At 43.7% G+C, this 15068-nt stretch overlaps 1 protein-coding gene across 1 annotated transcript in view; it reads left to right on the forward strand.

Annotated features, from left to right (window-relative positions):
* LOC311101693 (leucine-rich repeat-containing protein 75A-like) overlaps window positions 1–15068 on the forward strand; it is a gene marked incomplete at both ends in the record, with an annotated part of 36876 nt that overhangs the window by 5422 nt on the left and 16386 nt on the right. Inside the window, one exon of the mRNA XM_084142845.1 lies at window positions 718–855. Coding sequence (XP_083998971.1) covers window positions 718–855 — 138 coding nt within the window. The remainder of the gene's footprint in view (window positions 1–717; window positions 856–15068) is intronic.

Genomic DNA, 15068 nt, shown 5'->3' on the forward strand with positions numbered 1-15068 from the left:
AGAGAGAGAGAGAGAGAGAGAGAGAGAGAGAGAGAGAGAGAGAGAGAGAGGGTTTGTAGACCCAGTAGCTAACCTCAAAATAGCTGCAAAGACAAAAAAACAATCCATAGTCTGCCATGGATTTAGCTTCAGATAGAAACCTGTGGGAAATAGTGTGTGTTCATGTCAGGGAGCCTAAGCAAATTCAAGGTCTTTGCATGAATTGACAAAGCCTTCCCGTGCCTGAAGGAAAAGCTTCAAGCATGAATTAGTCGTATTCAATTTGACAGTCGGGCTGCTGACATGCAGCAAGCACTCTCACTTTCATGGTGCCGAAATCTACTATCTGTTAGTATTTGAGTCAACACTACTTGATCAGCAGGTTTAAGTGTTAAGTTTTCTTAGCAGTGGTACATTTGTGGGTGTTCACACTTTTGCTCATCCCACCTCTGAGTACAGGTCAATAAGGATGTGTGCTAGTTTCCTGTATGTCAGTCAGTCACTGCCACATAAACTAATGTAATATTGATATATTGTGTAGAGATTAATTCTGTGTACTTTGTAGGGCCCAGAGGCTTTCCTGACAATGTGGTATAACCGGGAAAAATCCAGGGCCTGAGTTATAGGCTATAAGTAGGATACAGAGTTTTTCCTGGTCCAGTCACATGGTTTGTGAAAACTGCTGGCCCTAATCATGTAACATTGTTCTACATCTCTCCTGTGTCTCTCTCTGTGTAGGACTTGGGGATGGAGTCCACGTCTCTGGATGATGTGCTATACCGCTACGCCAGCTTCAGGAACCTGGTGGACCCCATCACCCACGACCTCATCATTAGCCTGGCCAGATACATCCAGTGTTCGCCCAAGACAGGCCCGGTAGGACACCTAATACTCCATCCACACATGAACATGTTAACACACATACGTGCAAGTACACATACAGTACCAGTCAAACATTTTAGAACACCTACTCATTCAAGGGTTTTCTTTATTTTTACTATTTTCTACATTGTAGAATAATAGTGAAGACATCAAAACTATGAAATAACACATATGGAATCATGTTGTAACCAAAAAACTGTTAAACAAATCAAAATATATAGATTTTAGATTTTAGATTCTTCAAAGTAGCCACCCTTTGCCTTGATGACAGCTTTGCACACTCTTGGCATTCTCTGAATTAGCTTCATGAGGTAGTCACCTGGAATGCATTTCAATTAACAGGTGTGCCTTTTTAAAAGTTAATTTGTGGAATTTATTTCCTTCTTAATGCGTTTGAGCCAATCAGTTGTGTTGTGACAAGGTAGGGGTGGTATACAGAAGATAGCTCTATTTGGTAAAAGACCAAGTCCATATTATGGCAAGACAGCTCAAATAAGCAAAGAGAAATGACAGTCCATCATTACTTTAAGACATGAAGGTCAGTCAATCCGGAACATTTCAAGGACTTTGAACGTTTCTTCAAGTGCAGTCGCATAAACCATCAAGCGCTATGATGAAACTGGCTCTCATGAGGACCACCACAGGAATGGAAGACCCAGAGTTACCTCTGCTGCAGAGGATACATTCATTAGAGTTAACTGCACCTCAGATTGCAGCCCAAATAAATGCTTCACAGAGTTCAAGTAACAGACACATCTGAACATCAACTGTTCAGAGGAGACTGTGTGAATCACCTTTGCCTGGTCCGTGAGTTTTGGTGGGCGACCCTCTCTTGGCAGGTTTGTTGTGGTGCCATATTCTTTCAATTTTTTTATAATGGATTTAATGGTGCTCCGTGGGATGTTCAAAGTTTCGGATATTTTTTTATAACCCAACCCTGATATGTACTTCTCCACAACTTTGTCCCTGACCTGTTCGGGAGAGCTCATTGGTCTTCATGGTGCCGCTTGCTTGGTGGTGCCCCTTGCTTAGTGGTGTTGCAGACTCTGGGGCCTTTCAGAACAGGTGTATAGATTCTGAGATCATGTGACAGATCATGTGACACTTAGACTGCACACAGGTGGACTTTATTTAACTAAATATGTGACTTCTGAAGGTAATTGGTTGCACCAGATCTTATTTAGGGGCTTCATAGCAAAGGGAGTGAATACATATGCACGATCCACTTTTCCGTTATTTATTTTTTAGAATTTTTTTGAAACAAGTTATTTTTTTCATTTCACTTCACCAATTTGGACTATTTTGTGTATGTCCATTACATGAAATCCAAAAAAAAATCCTTTTAAATTACAGGTTGTAATGCAACAAAATAGAAAACACGCCAAGGGGGATGAATACTTTTGCAAGGCACTGTACACATGCGTGGGCACACGCACACACACACATACAGTATACACACACACACAAACACACACACATGCACACACACACACAACCACACACACAAATACATGTACAGTTGGCTGCTATTTATTGTTATTGGATGGGATGAGTTAAATGTAAACTGCGTTGAGGCCTAGTAAAAAGCGCATGTAAACGCAATATATTATTCATAAATTATAACATCCTCCTCACAGATACGCTCCCCCTTCACAATATTACCTCTCAGACTTATTTCATTCAGTGTGCTGGTGCAATGAGACCAGCTCCTATCCTCCTGACTGTCTTTGGGCCGGAAATTTGGTTATAGATGTGTTTGTATATGTAATGGTGAGTGCATTTGTGTGTATCTCAGTGTGTGTTTATCATATCCTTGTATTTGTGTGTGTGTGTGAACTTGTGTGTGTGTGTGAGAGAGATACCGTCCAAGCATCAATTTGAGTCAGGGGACCGGAGGGAAGGACATTAATGACGATCAGACCTCTGGGCTGAGGTCATCCTCTCTACAGTACAGTGCATTGATGATCGGCTGGTGAGATGATGTGATTGAAATGGAAATGCACTTACATTAATGCCCATAGGGATGTGAGGAGGGTCATGCTCTCTCTCTCTCTCTCTCTCTCTCTCTCTCTCTCTCTCTCTCTCTCTCTCTCTCTCTCTCTCTCTCTCATCCACCTGTTCCTCAGTGAGTCTTACACTCATTAACAACCCAAGTCAGATAATTAATTAGATCGGCTCAAAACCCCTCATGGCATGAATAAAATCTCTGCATTTACCCACATCCTGTATGAGATGTGATTAATAACAACACAATCATGCCCAGAAGGATTCAAATGACCTACTGTTGAATAAACAGACTCCCATAAGGATTTCAATCTGTTTTAGTTGAATAGATGTATTATTAGATTGAGATAGTTATGATGGATAAGGAAGGATTATACCTTTTCATTACACCCATGCCTAATCCTTTGCTTTTTCTAACAGACATGAGTCTGTCTCACTGAGCCAGATGATGAAAGGAGTTAGCGGTGGATAGAGGGATGTGGCGACTAGGAAAGAGAGACAGAGATTCACTAGTCATTCTGGAAGGAGAGACACATGTCTTGCAGGGAGAGTGATAGAGAGAGACGGCGGGAGGGAGAGGCAGAACGGCGGGAGGAACGACAGACAGACAGCAGGGGGAACGACAGACAGACAGGCAGGCAGACAGACAGCAGGGGGAACGACAGACAGACAGACAGACAGCAGGGGGAACGACAGACAGACAGCAGGGGGAACGACGGACAGACAGACAGACCAGCAGTGCCTTGTTCTCCTGTATGAGTCACACACTGAAAATACTGGCAGCCTTCCGAGGCTCAGTGCTGCTGCTGCTCTCTATGGAGCGAACCCAGCACAATATTACCACACACACACACACACACACACACACACACACACACACACACACACGCACACACACACACATACACAGTAAACATCTCTATTTGTGTAGTAACCAGTAGTCTTTACTTTTTTATAGTACTACTGAAATATATTGCTGCATTGTTGCGTTTAGAACTTGAAGAAAGGTATTTCACTGTACGTGTGCACGTGACAATAAAACTTGAAACTTAAAACTTATAGGAAACGTCTCTGAAAGACCGATTCAGCCCACATTCCTCCTGTTACTGCTTTGCTTGGCCACAATTTGAACCCGTGCTTTAAAAAAACATAGCTTGGCAGATTGTGAACCAAGGTGTTTATTTTCGACTATTATTTTTCTTTCCCAGTCTGCTGCCGTTTTCAGCCTTGTAACAACTTACCGTATTTAATTCAATTCAATTCAATTCAAATAACTGTGTTTGTCCTGTGAGGGAACTGCTTGTGTGAAGTGTTTCACACAGTTACGCTTTGTGGTAACCAGTAAGGATGAGCGATGGAAGGCTGTTATTGATAACACCATGACAACGCATAACACCATGGGTAAACTACTAGTCCATCTGCTACGAAGAGAGAGACTATTTTGTTTCTGGGTGCAGATGAGAGAAACAGATGTATGTGTTGATGTAGTGGACAAAGAGAGGGAGAGAGGGGGGGGGGGTGTCTTAGTGTACACGGTAAAAAATAGAAAGTCTCAAAACACCATGATTGTGTAATGAAACCATGAAAAGTAGTAGACCTAAGCTGAGATCTGGTGTGTGGAGTGTGTTTGAATGTAAACCCAATGTAAGTGTTTTATAACAGAAAATGAGTTTTAAAACAGAAATGTAGTACTCTGAAACGCACAAAGTGGTTCTTCAACCTGAATATTGGTGGTTTTATTGTTGTGAAAACACTTTTTTGGGTTTCAGTGCATGTAAAAGGCAGCATCAAAACACAAAAACTTTGTTTTTCATACAATCAATGGTTTAGAAATTCAAATGGTTTATATCCTAAATATTGATCGATGATAAGGGCCTATGGAGAATAGTTTTGTACCTTTATTATTTTATGATTTATTTTGACAGATTAGAAACAGGAGGGGCAGTACGATGGTACTTTTCATTTTAAGTTTTACCCACTCAACCACACAGACACACTGTAAGAATTTATTCTGGGGTGAATTGAAATAAAATACAAAATGAAAACCAACATATACTTTATAAAAATGAATGCAAGTCGTGCAGAGCCTGTGGTCTAGCGGTAACACACCCGGCTTAGACGGGTCACCCCTCTCCCCACCGTAGACCGGGGTTCAATTCCTCCCTTCAATCTGTTTCTCCCACCTATCTCAATAAAGTGTCAAAATACCCCAAAATATATATTTTTTAATGTATGCAAGTCGTTTCAATGATTTGTTAATTTCATTTTACCAAAATAATGTAAATCCAACTTAATATGTTTCTCAAAATGTAAGTATCTTTCATGAGGATAACCAAAGAGAGAGACAATAGAGTGATTGAACTCATTGGAAGTCTTTAGTTTTAATCACCTTGCATTTCCTATATTGCCACATGACTATGTTTTTAGAGGATTGTTGTATGCATGTCCCGTGTAGCTCAGTTGGTAGAGCATGGCGTTTGCAACGCCAGGGTTGTGGGTTTGATTCCCACGGGGGCCAGTATGAAAATGTATGCACTCACTAAAACACTGTAAGGTGCTCTGGATAAGAGCGTCTGCTAAATGACTAAAATGTCATGTTTGAAGAAAGAAAAGATGATGAATATCTATCGAAACTGTCAGGTAAATGTATGTTCAATGAGGACAGCACCCATTCCCACATTCAAGATTGTCAATGGAAGAGGCAAGTGCAGAATCCTCAGTTCTTGCAATTCAACCTCCAGTTCCTGCTGGTGGTTTGAATACTGTGCTTGACAATGCCTGCCAAAAAGGTATATAATGGCAAATTTATCAAATACATAAAATGATGTTAAACATTAAGACAGGATTAAAACATCATAATAGTGTTTAGAAGCTTTATAGAAAAGAAACAACACCAAAAGAGAAGGTATCTAATTCTGTAATCAACACGAAACACCAAAATAGTGTTTTCAACCTTTTCTGTTAGTGCTCCCAGTCCTTTGGAGTATTGTTGCACAATACTTGATTAAGTGGTCTTACAAAACACCATGTAATGTTTCAAAACATCTCAGGATGATGTGTTTCAATACTCCAGCAAAGTTGGTGACAGCTTTGTTTTTTTGGTGCCACTCGTTTTGGTTTTACAAAGCACTTCATTTTAACAGTGTAGAGAGGAGAGGAGTGGAGAGCGCTGTGAGGCCCAACGGTGAGGTGCTGAGTTTATGATGCATCTGTAAGTAGGGGACTGTAGCCTGTCTACAGGGACAGAGAGCAGAGCAGCTCTGCCCTGTGTCACAGTGACACCCTCTCTCTCTCACACACACACACACACACACACACACACACACACACACACATAAACTATATCTATATGTAATCACACAGCCAGCCATATCACACAGAGGAATGCACACTGACCGTACTGCACTTCCTTTGAGCTGGTTTTGATTGGGTCTTAGGAGGGGAGACAGTGGGGAGTTGGTAGGTATTGAATTCATTGTCCTTGTCATGTTTATTGTAAAGGTCAGGAAGCCAAATAGAACAGAACCCGAGAGAGGTTTACAGTGCAGATTGCATCTCAAGGTGTGTGTGTGTGCGTATATACGTGTGTGACGTTTCATTTTGATACAGTACTATACAGTTGATAGATCACTACATTATTGAAGGAAAACCAGAGCCCCGTATATATGTAAATAGATGGCTCTGAGGAAAAGCATAGCTGCCTCTCCCTACCCTACTACCAGAACAGTATTGTTGTACAGTACAGTGTAATTCTGTACATGTGTCTGTCTGTCTGTCTGTCTATCTATCTGTCTTTCTGAGTCAGAGTCTGCTGGTTGTTGTAGGCCAGTGGACACAGCATGGAGAGGAATCCTTCAGTAGCCCAGAATATACTGCTAGTCTGCTGCCTGTATCAGATCACTGGAGAGGGGAAGCATCCCCCTGTGTAGCTCAGTTGGTAGAGCATGGCGTTTGCAACGCCAGGGTTGTGGGTTCGATTCCCACAGGGGGCCAGTATGAAAATGTATGCACTCACTAACTGTGAGTTGCTCTGGATAAGAGCGTCTGCTAAATGACTAAAATGTAAATCCCATGGCACCCTATTCCCTACATAGTGCACGACGTTTGACCAGAGCCTAGTCAGAAGTAGTGCAGAGAATAAAGTGCCATTTGGGATGCAGTGAGTTAGCGCCATTGCAGAGTATTGATAATCACTAACCGACTGGTCGATACCTCCCCACCCACCTCCTGTTCCCCTACTGTCACAGACTACTGTTCAGACAGAGAGAGTCACTTTAACTTGATGTGGAAAATAATCACTATACTTTATTAAAAATCAAAGTTCTTCCAGAGTTTTTGTAGAATCAAGATTGACTTTATTACAATTCAACAAAGTCAGGCTGGTCTGCAGAGTAGCCCCCCTTCTCTCTCTCTGCTACCCCTCTATATAGTCTCATTCCCACACATCCTAGCTTAAAATCCCTCCCTCTTCAGTTTCCCACTCTCTATCGCTCCGCCCACTTCCTTTGTCTATGATGGCGGCTAAATTCAACTTTTATTCAGTTCAGAATCAATAGTAATACAATCAATCAATCCCTTATCTTGCAAAAACACTAATGTTTAGTTTAAACTCTGTTCAACCCCAGCTCTCCCGAGCTTGACCTGAAGATTGATTGTTGGACATGACAGGTTCACTGAGGAGAGATGCATTAGGCAACAGTCTGGTTTCAGTCTCTGATAAGGTAAGACAGCCATGGATTAGGTAAGAGCAAGCAATTTGACCCTAGGTCAGATCCCCACTTCACACACACACACACACACACACAGTGAAATGACCCAATTAAGTTCTTGCCTAGCAACAGAGAATTCTAACTATATGTTCGTGATTAACTCAGTTTTATCTCATAGTCCACTAAAAAACCTTCCTCATATCCCCCCAATGTGGGACTCATTGTCCCACAACACCACAAAAGTATATAATGATTAATTATGGTCATGATATCAGACACAATCCTGGCATTTAAGGTTATAGTTTTCAAACATTAAAATTCAGAAGTTTCTACTCAAACCAATTCCAATATAAGTGTTAGTATCCTAACACATCATACCTAAAATAAATGCAACTTTGTTTTAACCATAATATCTAGGCCATGTTGTCAACATCTTTAAATCACATAACTTCATTCAGATCAATCAGTAAGCTTACAATTCATAATCATAATCAAATTAACTACCCAAAACAAATTTAGAATGACAATTCTTAGTTAGTCACATTGGTTCCATCACTCAAAGTTAAAACTCTTTATATTAAAATACAGTATAATTATCCATAATTCTAGCATTAGCTCCCTCATAAGGAGAATAACAACAGATCAGTATCTCAATGCATTCTTAGTTTAAATTACTATAAATGTAGCAGTGTATAATACCTCCTTAATCAACCTACTACCTCAAATAACAATCCCTTCCTCCCCCGGCACTCAGTCTTCTGGCATGTCTTCATTATGTTCTTCAGATAGCTTCATAGTTCAACTTGGATTGCCCATGGCAATGTCCCAATTCCAATGTCACACCTGAGCCGCCCCACCTCTACCTCCATTCTGTTTTGTTCATTTTGCCAACCAGTATACCAAAACTATGAGAAAATGTTGTATTTGAATAGATCTCTCTTCCTGCTCACTCCACATGGACTCCTGTCACATTCTTGAGAGAAAAGGCAGTTGATTGCTTCAATTGGATGCTGGTTCTGATTCAGGTCTCCTGGTAGAGGTGGTGCTGGTCAGGAACATCTTCAACGCCTTTGTTGCTCCTCTTCAGCCGGGTAGAGGGTTTTTTGTTTTTATTGAGGTTCACACCGTTCTGGACCGAATTATCTCTGCTATGCATTAAGAAACCATCCGTAGTAACCTCGAGAAAGGACAGATCATAACAGTTTAGTTAAGTTCATTTCCAATCCAAAAAATCCCTATAAGCATTGACTATATGACAAATTATTATATTTCACCAATCATTCTTAATACCAATTTCTAATACTTGACCCTGCTGCCTGATATATTTTTCTTTGAGGGGTGTCTACATTCCAAAGGCTATCTGTATAAATGCCACATATTTCACATTCTCCCTTGTATTCTTCTAAATTCTATAACCCAATTGTTTTATTGTACCACTCCTATATATTTGCTCATAGTCTATTTGACATTACTCTGGTGTTTCCATTTTCCTTGTTCCTATTCTAACCACTAATTGCTTACCCTTCTCTCCCATCCTGGTTGATTATAAAACAAATTATATTTATGATTTCCTAAATATGTGTCACGACCGTCTTGAAAGGGAGCAGACCAATACGCAGCGCGTTGAGTGAACATAATGACTTTAATGAGTAAAGCACGTAAATACAAAACAAAAGACGATAGTGAAGTCCAACAGTGACAATGACTGAACCTGGAACAAAAACCCACAATACCCACAGGAAAACATACAGAATAAATATGGCTCCCAATCAGAGATAACGAGCCGACAGCTGACACTCGTTACCTCCGATTGGGAGTCATCGACCAAACCTAGAAATACAACCACCAGAAATGCAAACATAGAAATACACCCAAATGCCCAACATAACCAAACCAAAACCCAACAACACAAAATACACCCTGGCTCAAATACAAACGTCCCGGAGCCAGAGTGTCACAGTACCCCCCCCTAAAGGTGCGCACTCCGGGCGCACCAGCATACAGTCTAGGGGAGGGTCTGGGTGGGCGTCTGTCCACGGTGGCGGTTCTGGCCCTGGTCGTGGTCCCCACCCCACCTTAGTCACTATCCGCTTCCGTAGCCTCCTCCACATGACCACCCCCCAACTAAACCCCACTGGATTAAGGGGCGGCACCGGACTAACGGGCAGCACCGGACTAAGGGGCAGCACCGGACTAAGGGGCAGTACCGGACTAAGGGGCAGCACCAGGATAAGGGACAGCACCGGACTCACTGGCGGATCCTGGCTGGCTGGCTCTGGCGGGTCCTGGCTGGACGGCTCTGGCGGATCCTGGCTGGACGGCTCATGGCTGGCTGAAGGATCTGGCTGCTCATGGCTGGCTGACGGATCTGGCTGCTCATGGCTGGCTGACGGATCTGGCTGCTCATGGCTGGCCGACGGATCTGGCTGCTCATGGCTGGCCGACGGATCTGGCTGCTCATGGCTGGCCGACGGATCTGGCTGCTCATGGCTGGCCGACGGATCTGGCTGCTCATGGCTGGCCGACGGATCTGGCTGCTCATGGCTGGCTGACGGATCTGGCTGCTCATGGCTGGCTGACGGATCTGGCTGCTCATGGCTGGCTGACGGATCTGGCTGCTCATGGCTGGCGGAAGGCTCTGGCTGATCCTGTCTGGAGGAAGGCTCTAGCGGCTCCGGTCTGGCGGACGGCTCCGGCTCATGGCAGACGGGCGGCTTAAGCGCCTTTGGGCAGACGGGCAGTTCAGGCCCCGTTGGGCAGACGGCAGACTCTGGCCGTCTGAGGCGCACCGTAGGCCTGGTGCGTGGTGCCGGAACTGGAGGTACCGGGCTGAGGACACGCATCTCAGGGCTAGTGCGGGGAGAAGCAACAGGGTATGCTGGACCCTGGGGACGCACATAAGGGCTAGTGCGGAGAGCCGGAACAGGGCATACTGGACCCTGGGGACTCTCATAACGCCTAGTGCGGAGAGCAGCAACAGGACGCACAGGACTCGGGGAACACACAGGAGGCTTGGTGCGTGGTGTAGGCACTGGTGGTACTGAGCTGGAGCGGGGAGGTGGCGCCGGAAATACCGGACCGTGCAGGCTTACTGGCCCCCTTGAGCACTGAGCCTGCCCAACCTTACCCGGGTTGATGCTCCCCGTCGCCCGACCAGTACGGGGAGGTGGAATAACCCGCACCGGCCTATGTGGGCGAACCGGGAACACCATGCGTAAGGCTGGTGCCATGTACGCCGGCCCGAGAAGACGCACTGGTGGCCTGATGCGTTGGGCCGGCTTCATGACATTCGGCTCAATGCTCACACTAACCCGGCCGATACGTGGAGCTGGAATGTACATCGTGGACCTGGTGCGTGGAGTAGGAACAGGCCGAGCTGGGCTGGCGACGCACATCGTGGACCTGGTGCGTGGAGTAGAAACAGGCCGGTCCGTACCGGGAACACACACCACTGGCCTTAACTGGGGATCAGGAACGGGCCGGACCGGACTGGTAACACACCTCAGTCTCTCATGCCGTGCCACAACAACTTCCCTCCCTCTACTCGCCAATGGCTCCCGTAATCCGATAGCCTTCTCTCCACATCTCCCTGTGGCAGCCTCCTGCTGCCCAACCGCCCAAGCCATGTGCCCCCCCCCAAAAACTTTTTGGGGTTGCCTCTCGTCCCTCCGACGATGGCCCTGCCGACGCCGTTGTTCCTCTCTCCGTCGCCTCTCCACTGTCTCGCTCCATGGACGGCGATCCATCCCCTCCAGGATTTCCTCCCAAGTCCAGGACCCTATTCCGTCCAATATCTCCTCCCATGTCCATGAATCCTTAGGAGCAGGGTCCTGTTGCCGCTTGACACGCTGCTTGGTCCTATGATGGTGGGTTTTTCTGTCACGACCGTCTTGAAAGGGAGCAGACCAATACGCAGCGCGTTGAGTGAACATAATGACTTTAATGAGTAAAGCACGTAAATACAAAACAAAAGACGATAGTGAAGTCCAACAGTGACAATGACTGAACCTGGAACAAAAACCCACAATACCCACAGGAAAACATACAGAATAAATATGGCTCCCAATCAGAGATAACGAGCCGACAGCTGACACTCGTTACCTCCGATTGGGAGTCATCGACCAAACCTAGAAATACAACCACCAGAAATGCAAACATAGAAATACACCCAAATGCCCAACATAACCAAACCAAAACCCAACAACACAAAATACACCCTGGCTCAAATACAAACGTCCCGGAGCCAGAGTGTCACAATATGACAAACATTCTGCTGGGCAATATGGTCTTTCCGAGTTCCTTAGATGACAGAAGTTGTGGTTGAATCATAGCACAGTCCTGGTAACTGTGGGGATTTGGAACTACTGTTAATTATTTTAACGGAGATGTGGTGCATATTATACTATTTTCTTTATTTAATTTTAATGTAATATATTGTACTCATCTATACGAGTCATTGTTTAACAGTTCCTTCCATTCCCTTTCTTCTGCATTTGGTATGGCTCTAACATATACAGGGTTTAGTGCACTTTCCCAAGGAATAACTACTTCAACAACCCTGCCCCCTGGAAATGTAGCACTTCTAAGTACTACATCAAATTGTTTATCTAAGTCTTGGGCTGTTATCCTTATGTCTATGATCCACCTGTCTTTTTCATTCATTATCTTAAGGTCACACTACCCCATGTGACTTCCCCATAATCCTTGTGCTGGTTCCTCCCACACCAATAACCATTTAACCCTCGTACTTTAATAGCGATCCCTTCCTGTATTCTAGTTATGGTTCCTGCTTGTGCAGGAATAGACATTTTAATCCTGTCTGTTTCTCTTCTCTGTTTTGTTATTTTTGCTCTCTACTATTGTCAGTATGCCATTCCCCTTATTCTCAGGGGGACTAGTCAAGGGCAGAGAAATCAATGATGGGGATATCTGGTGCGTCTTGGATGTCTGAAATATCTTGAAGATCTAGAAGGTCATGAAATTCTCGAAAGTCTCGAAGGTCTGCCCCTCCGCCGAGGGAATCAGCAAGAACATGTAGCTCATCAGTAATTGCCATCCTCCCCCATCTCCTGATTCTCGCCAGCTCCAGCATCCTCATCTCCCTCATCTCTAAGTCATCGGTTCCCTCGTGGTACTCTGGTACAATGGTTTAGATGATACCAGGTCGCGCTCCCCTCTATCCGTACAGCCGTTGGAGTAACCTGGATGACGATGTATGGTCACGTTAGCTGTTAACCTTCTTCCGTCACTAGGGTCTCCGGATCAGCCAGAGTCCCTCTCAATCCATCGACATCGGTCTGCGAAGAGTTTCCTTCTACCAGCCTACCCATAGGGAAGCTTGGAGTTACTGCTGCAAAGACACACAAACACAGACAAACACAAAAGACAACAATGCTACCCAATGGCGGGGCCATCTTCCTCTCCTGGGGTTGGAACACTCCTATAGTGGGACACATGGATCTAAGTATCTGTCTCTGCCACCTTTACCGTCATTGAGGTAGCCAACAACACCTGGTACAGGCCCTCCACCTAGGGTCTTTCCAGCGCTTTCTTCTGTAGTCTTTTACCGTCACATAGTCTTCAGGGTGGAGAAATTGCTCACATTCTCCTGCTCAATTGGGCAGAGTTACCTTCACCCATGGGAAGAAAGTCTTAAGAACATTGTTAGGTTAGGAAAGACACCGTATGCTAATTATGCTACTGTACCATGTCTTCTCATCAGTCAGGAGAAGCCTTGAGATTAGGAAGTGCACCTACTTGCAGCTTGTTGCAGTCCACTCGTTTCATAGACAGGCCTCCTCTACACTCTGCCTCCTATCACAAAAACATTTAACCTAACCCATAACACATTTTTACTACTGCTCATATACTTAATACAACTTGCATATTTACCAACAAACCATGCGACCAGTACTTCCGACCAGTACTACTCCCCCCTTTGGACACATGACTCACATCATGATTCATGCGTTCAAAAAACAAAACAACATTGCCTGTTAAACCAAAATAATAAATGAAATTAAAATGACAACCTTTGAGAATATCTTAACTTAATTGTATCCCATAACATTATTTAAGGAATATCCCTCATTCAGGACTAACTCTCTCACTTCATCCTTATCCTGTTTAGAATTATATATAGGATTATTGCCAAATTATAAACTTCTTCATAATTATCAGTATTATAAATTACCCTTAACTCCGTATAATAAATTACCTTAAACTCATCATCCTATGTCACTCGGTTTTCCAATGTGGGTGTTGAAATCACACTAGAAAGTCAGGACAAAGGTCAGAGGTCATTCTATAGTAGACTAATCATTAACAACCGTCAAAGCATTTCATACATTTTGTATCCCAAGTGTACAGTAAGTCCTTAGTACAGCTCTTTTCAAAAGAAACCACATGTATTTACTTATCACTCAGTAAATAAAACCTCAAATTACATGTGTTTGCCCCTTTAACATATATCACTTCTATCCCGTGAAAACAAGCCTAAAATAAAAATAGAAATCCTATACAGCTAACATTTCATACTAAGTGGGTTGTTTATGGTTATTTAAACACCATATAGTAAAACAATAAACAAAAAATGGCCAGGCCTTATTTATAGTCTCAGAAAATATTTCACAGAAAATAGAAAATCACTCCCCCCTTTTTCCTGGAAGAAAAAGTACACATTTATTAGTTTCCATTTGATACCTCTTAACCAGTCCAAACAATTAAAATTAGAAATTCTCACTCTCTATTGAATTTACCAGTCTCCTGATCCCCCCACTCAGAAAACCCTCAAGAACATCACTCGTGACTGCTCCCTTCCCCGGTGAATTCCAAAATTCAGTGCACATAAAACGAAATAAAGTCTAATGAGATTTAAACCCCTAGGCTTTTCGTTATCCGCACTGCTCCCACTCGATCACGCCCAACATGCTTCGTGACTTCGAAAACTCAAATCTCCAAATATGTTATCTTTGCCTCGGTGGTTGCTCTTTCCTACATGCCCTGTGGCCCCTCTTCTACCAAAATAGTTTACTCATGTGATGATGGTCTGGTCCATCATCTTCTGTGGACATACCCCTTCCTGAACTATTATTAGTCCCTCTGATGTGCATTTAATTTGGACCTCCATTCTACACAGTGCATCTCTTCCTAATAGATTAACTGGAGTTTGTGCTGATACTAATATATGTATACATGTAGCTTTTTCCTGCTTCTTATTTTACTGGAACTGTCATATGTATTAACTGCGTTTGTCATGAAAATTCTATTGTCTGTGCATATTTGCCTGACATGGGGAGGAGGTGAGAGGCATAATTTGGACTTACCCATGAGTAAGTTGCTCCAGTACCTATCATCATTGGTTTGCCTCTATTATTCATCTGAACCTGTAGCATATGTTCTTCATCAGCCTGCATAGTTACTGCCACTAGCTGACCCTCCCCTCTAGGATTCCCTGGGCATCCCTAGTATCCATGATTTGGTCCTCCCCACGGG

This window comes from Coregonus lavaretus, assembly GCF_964263955.1.
Source record: "Coregonus lavaretus genome assembly, chromosome: 26".
In the NCBI taxonomy this organism is placed as follows: Eukaryota; Metazoa; Chordata; class Actinopteri; order Salmoniformes; family Salmonidae; genus Coregonus; species Coregonus lavaretus.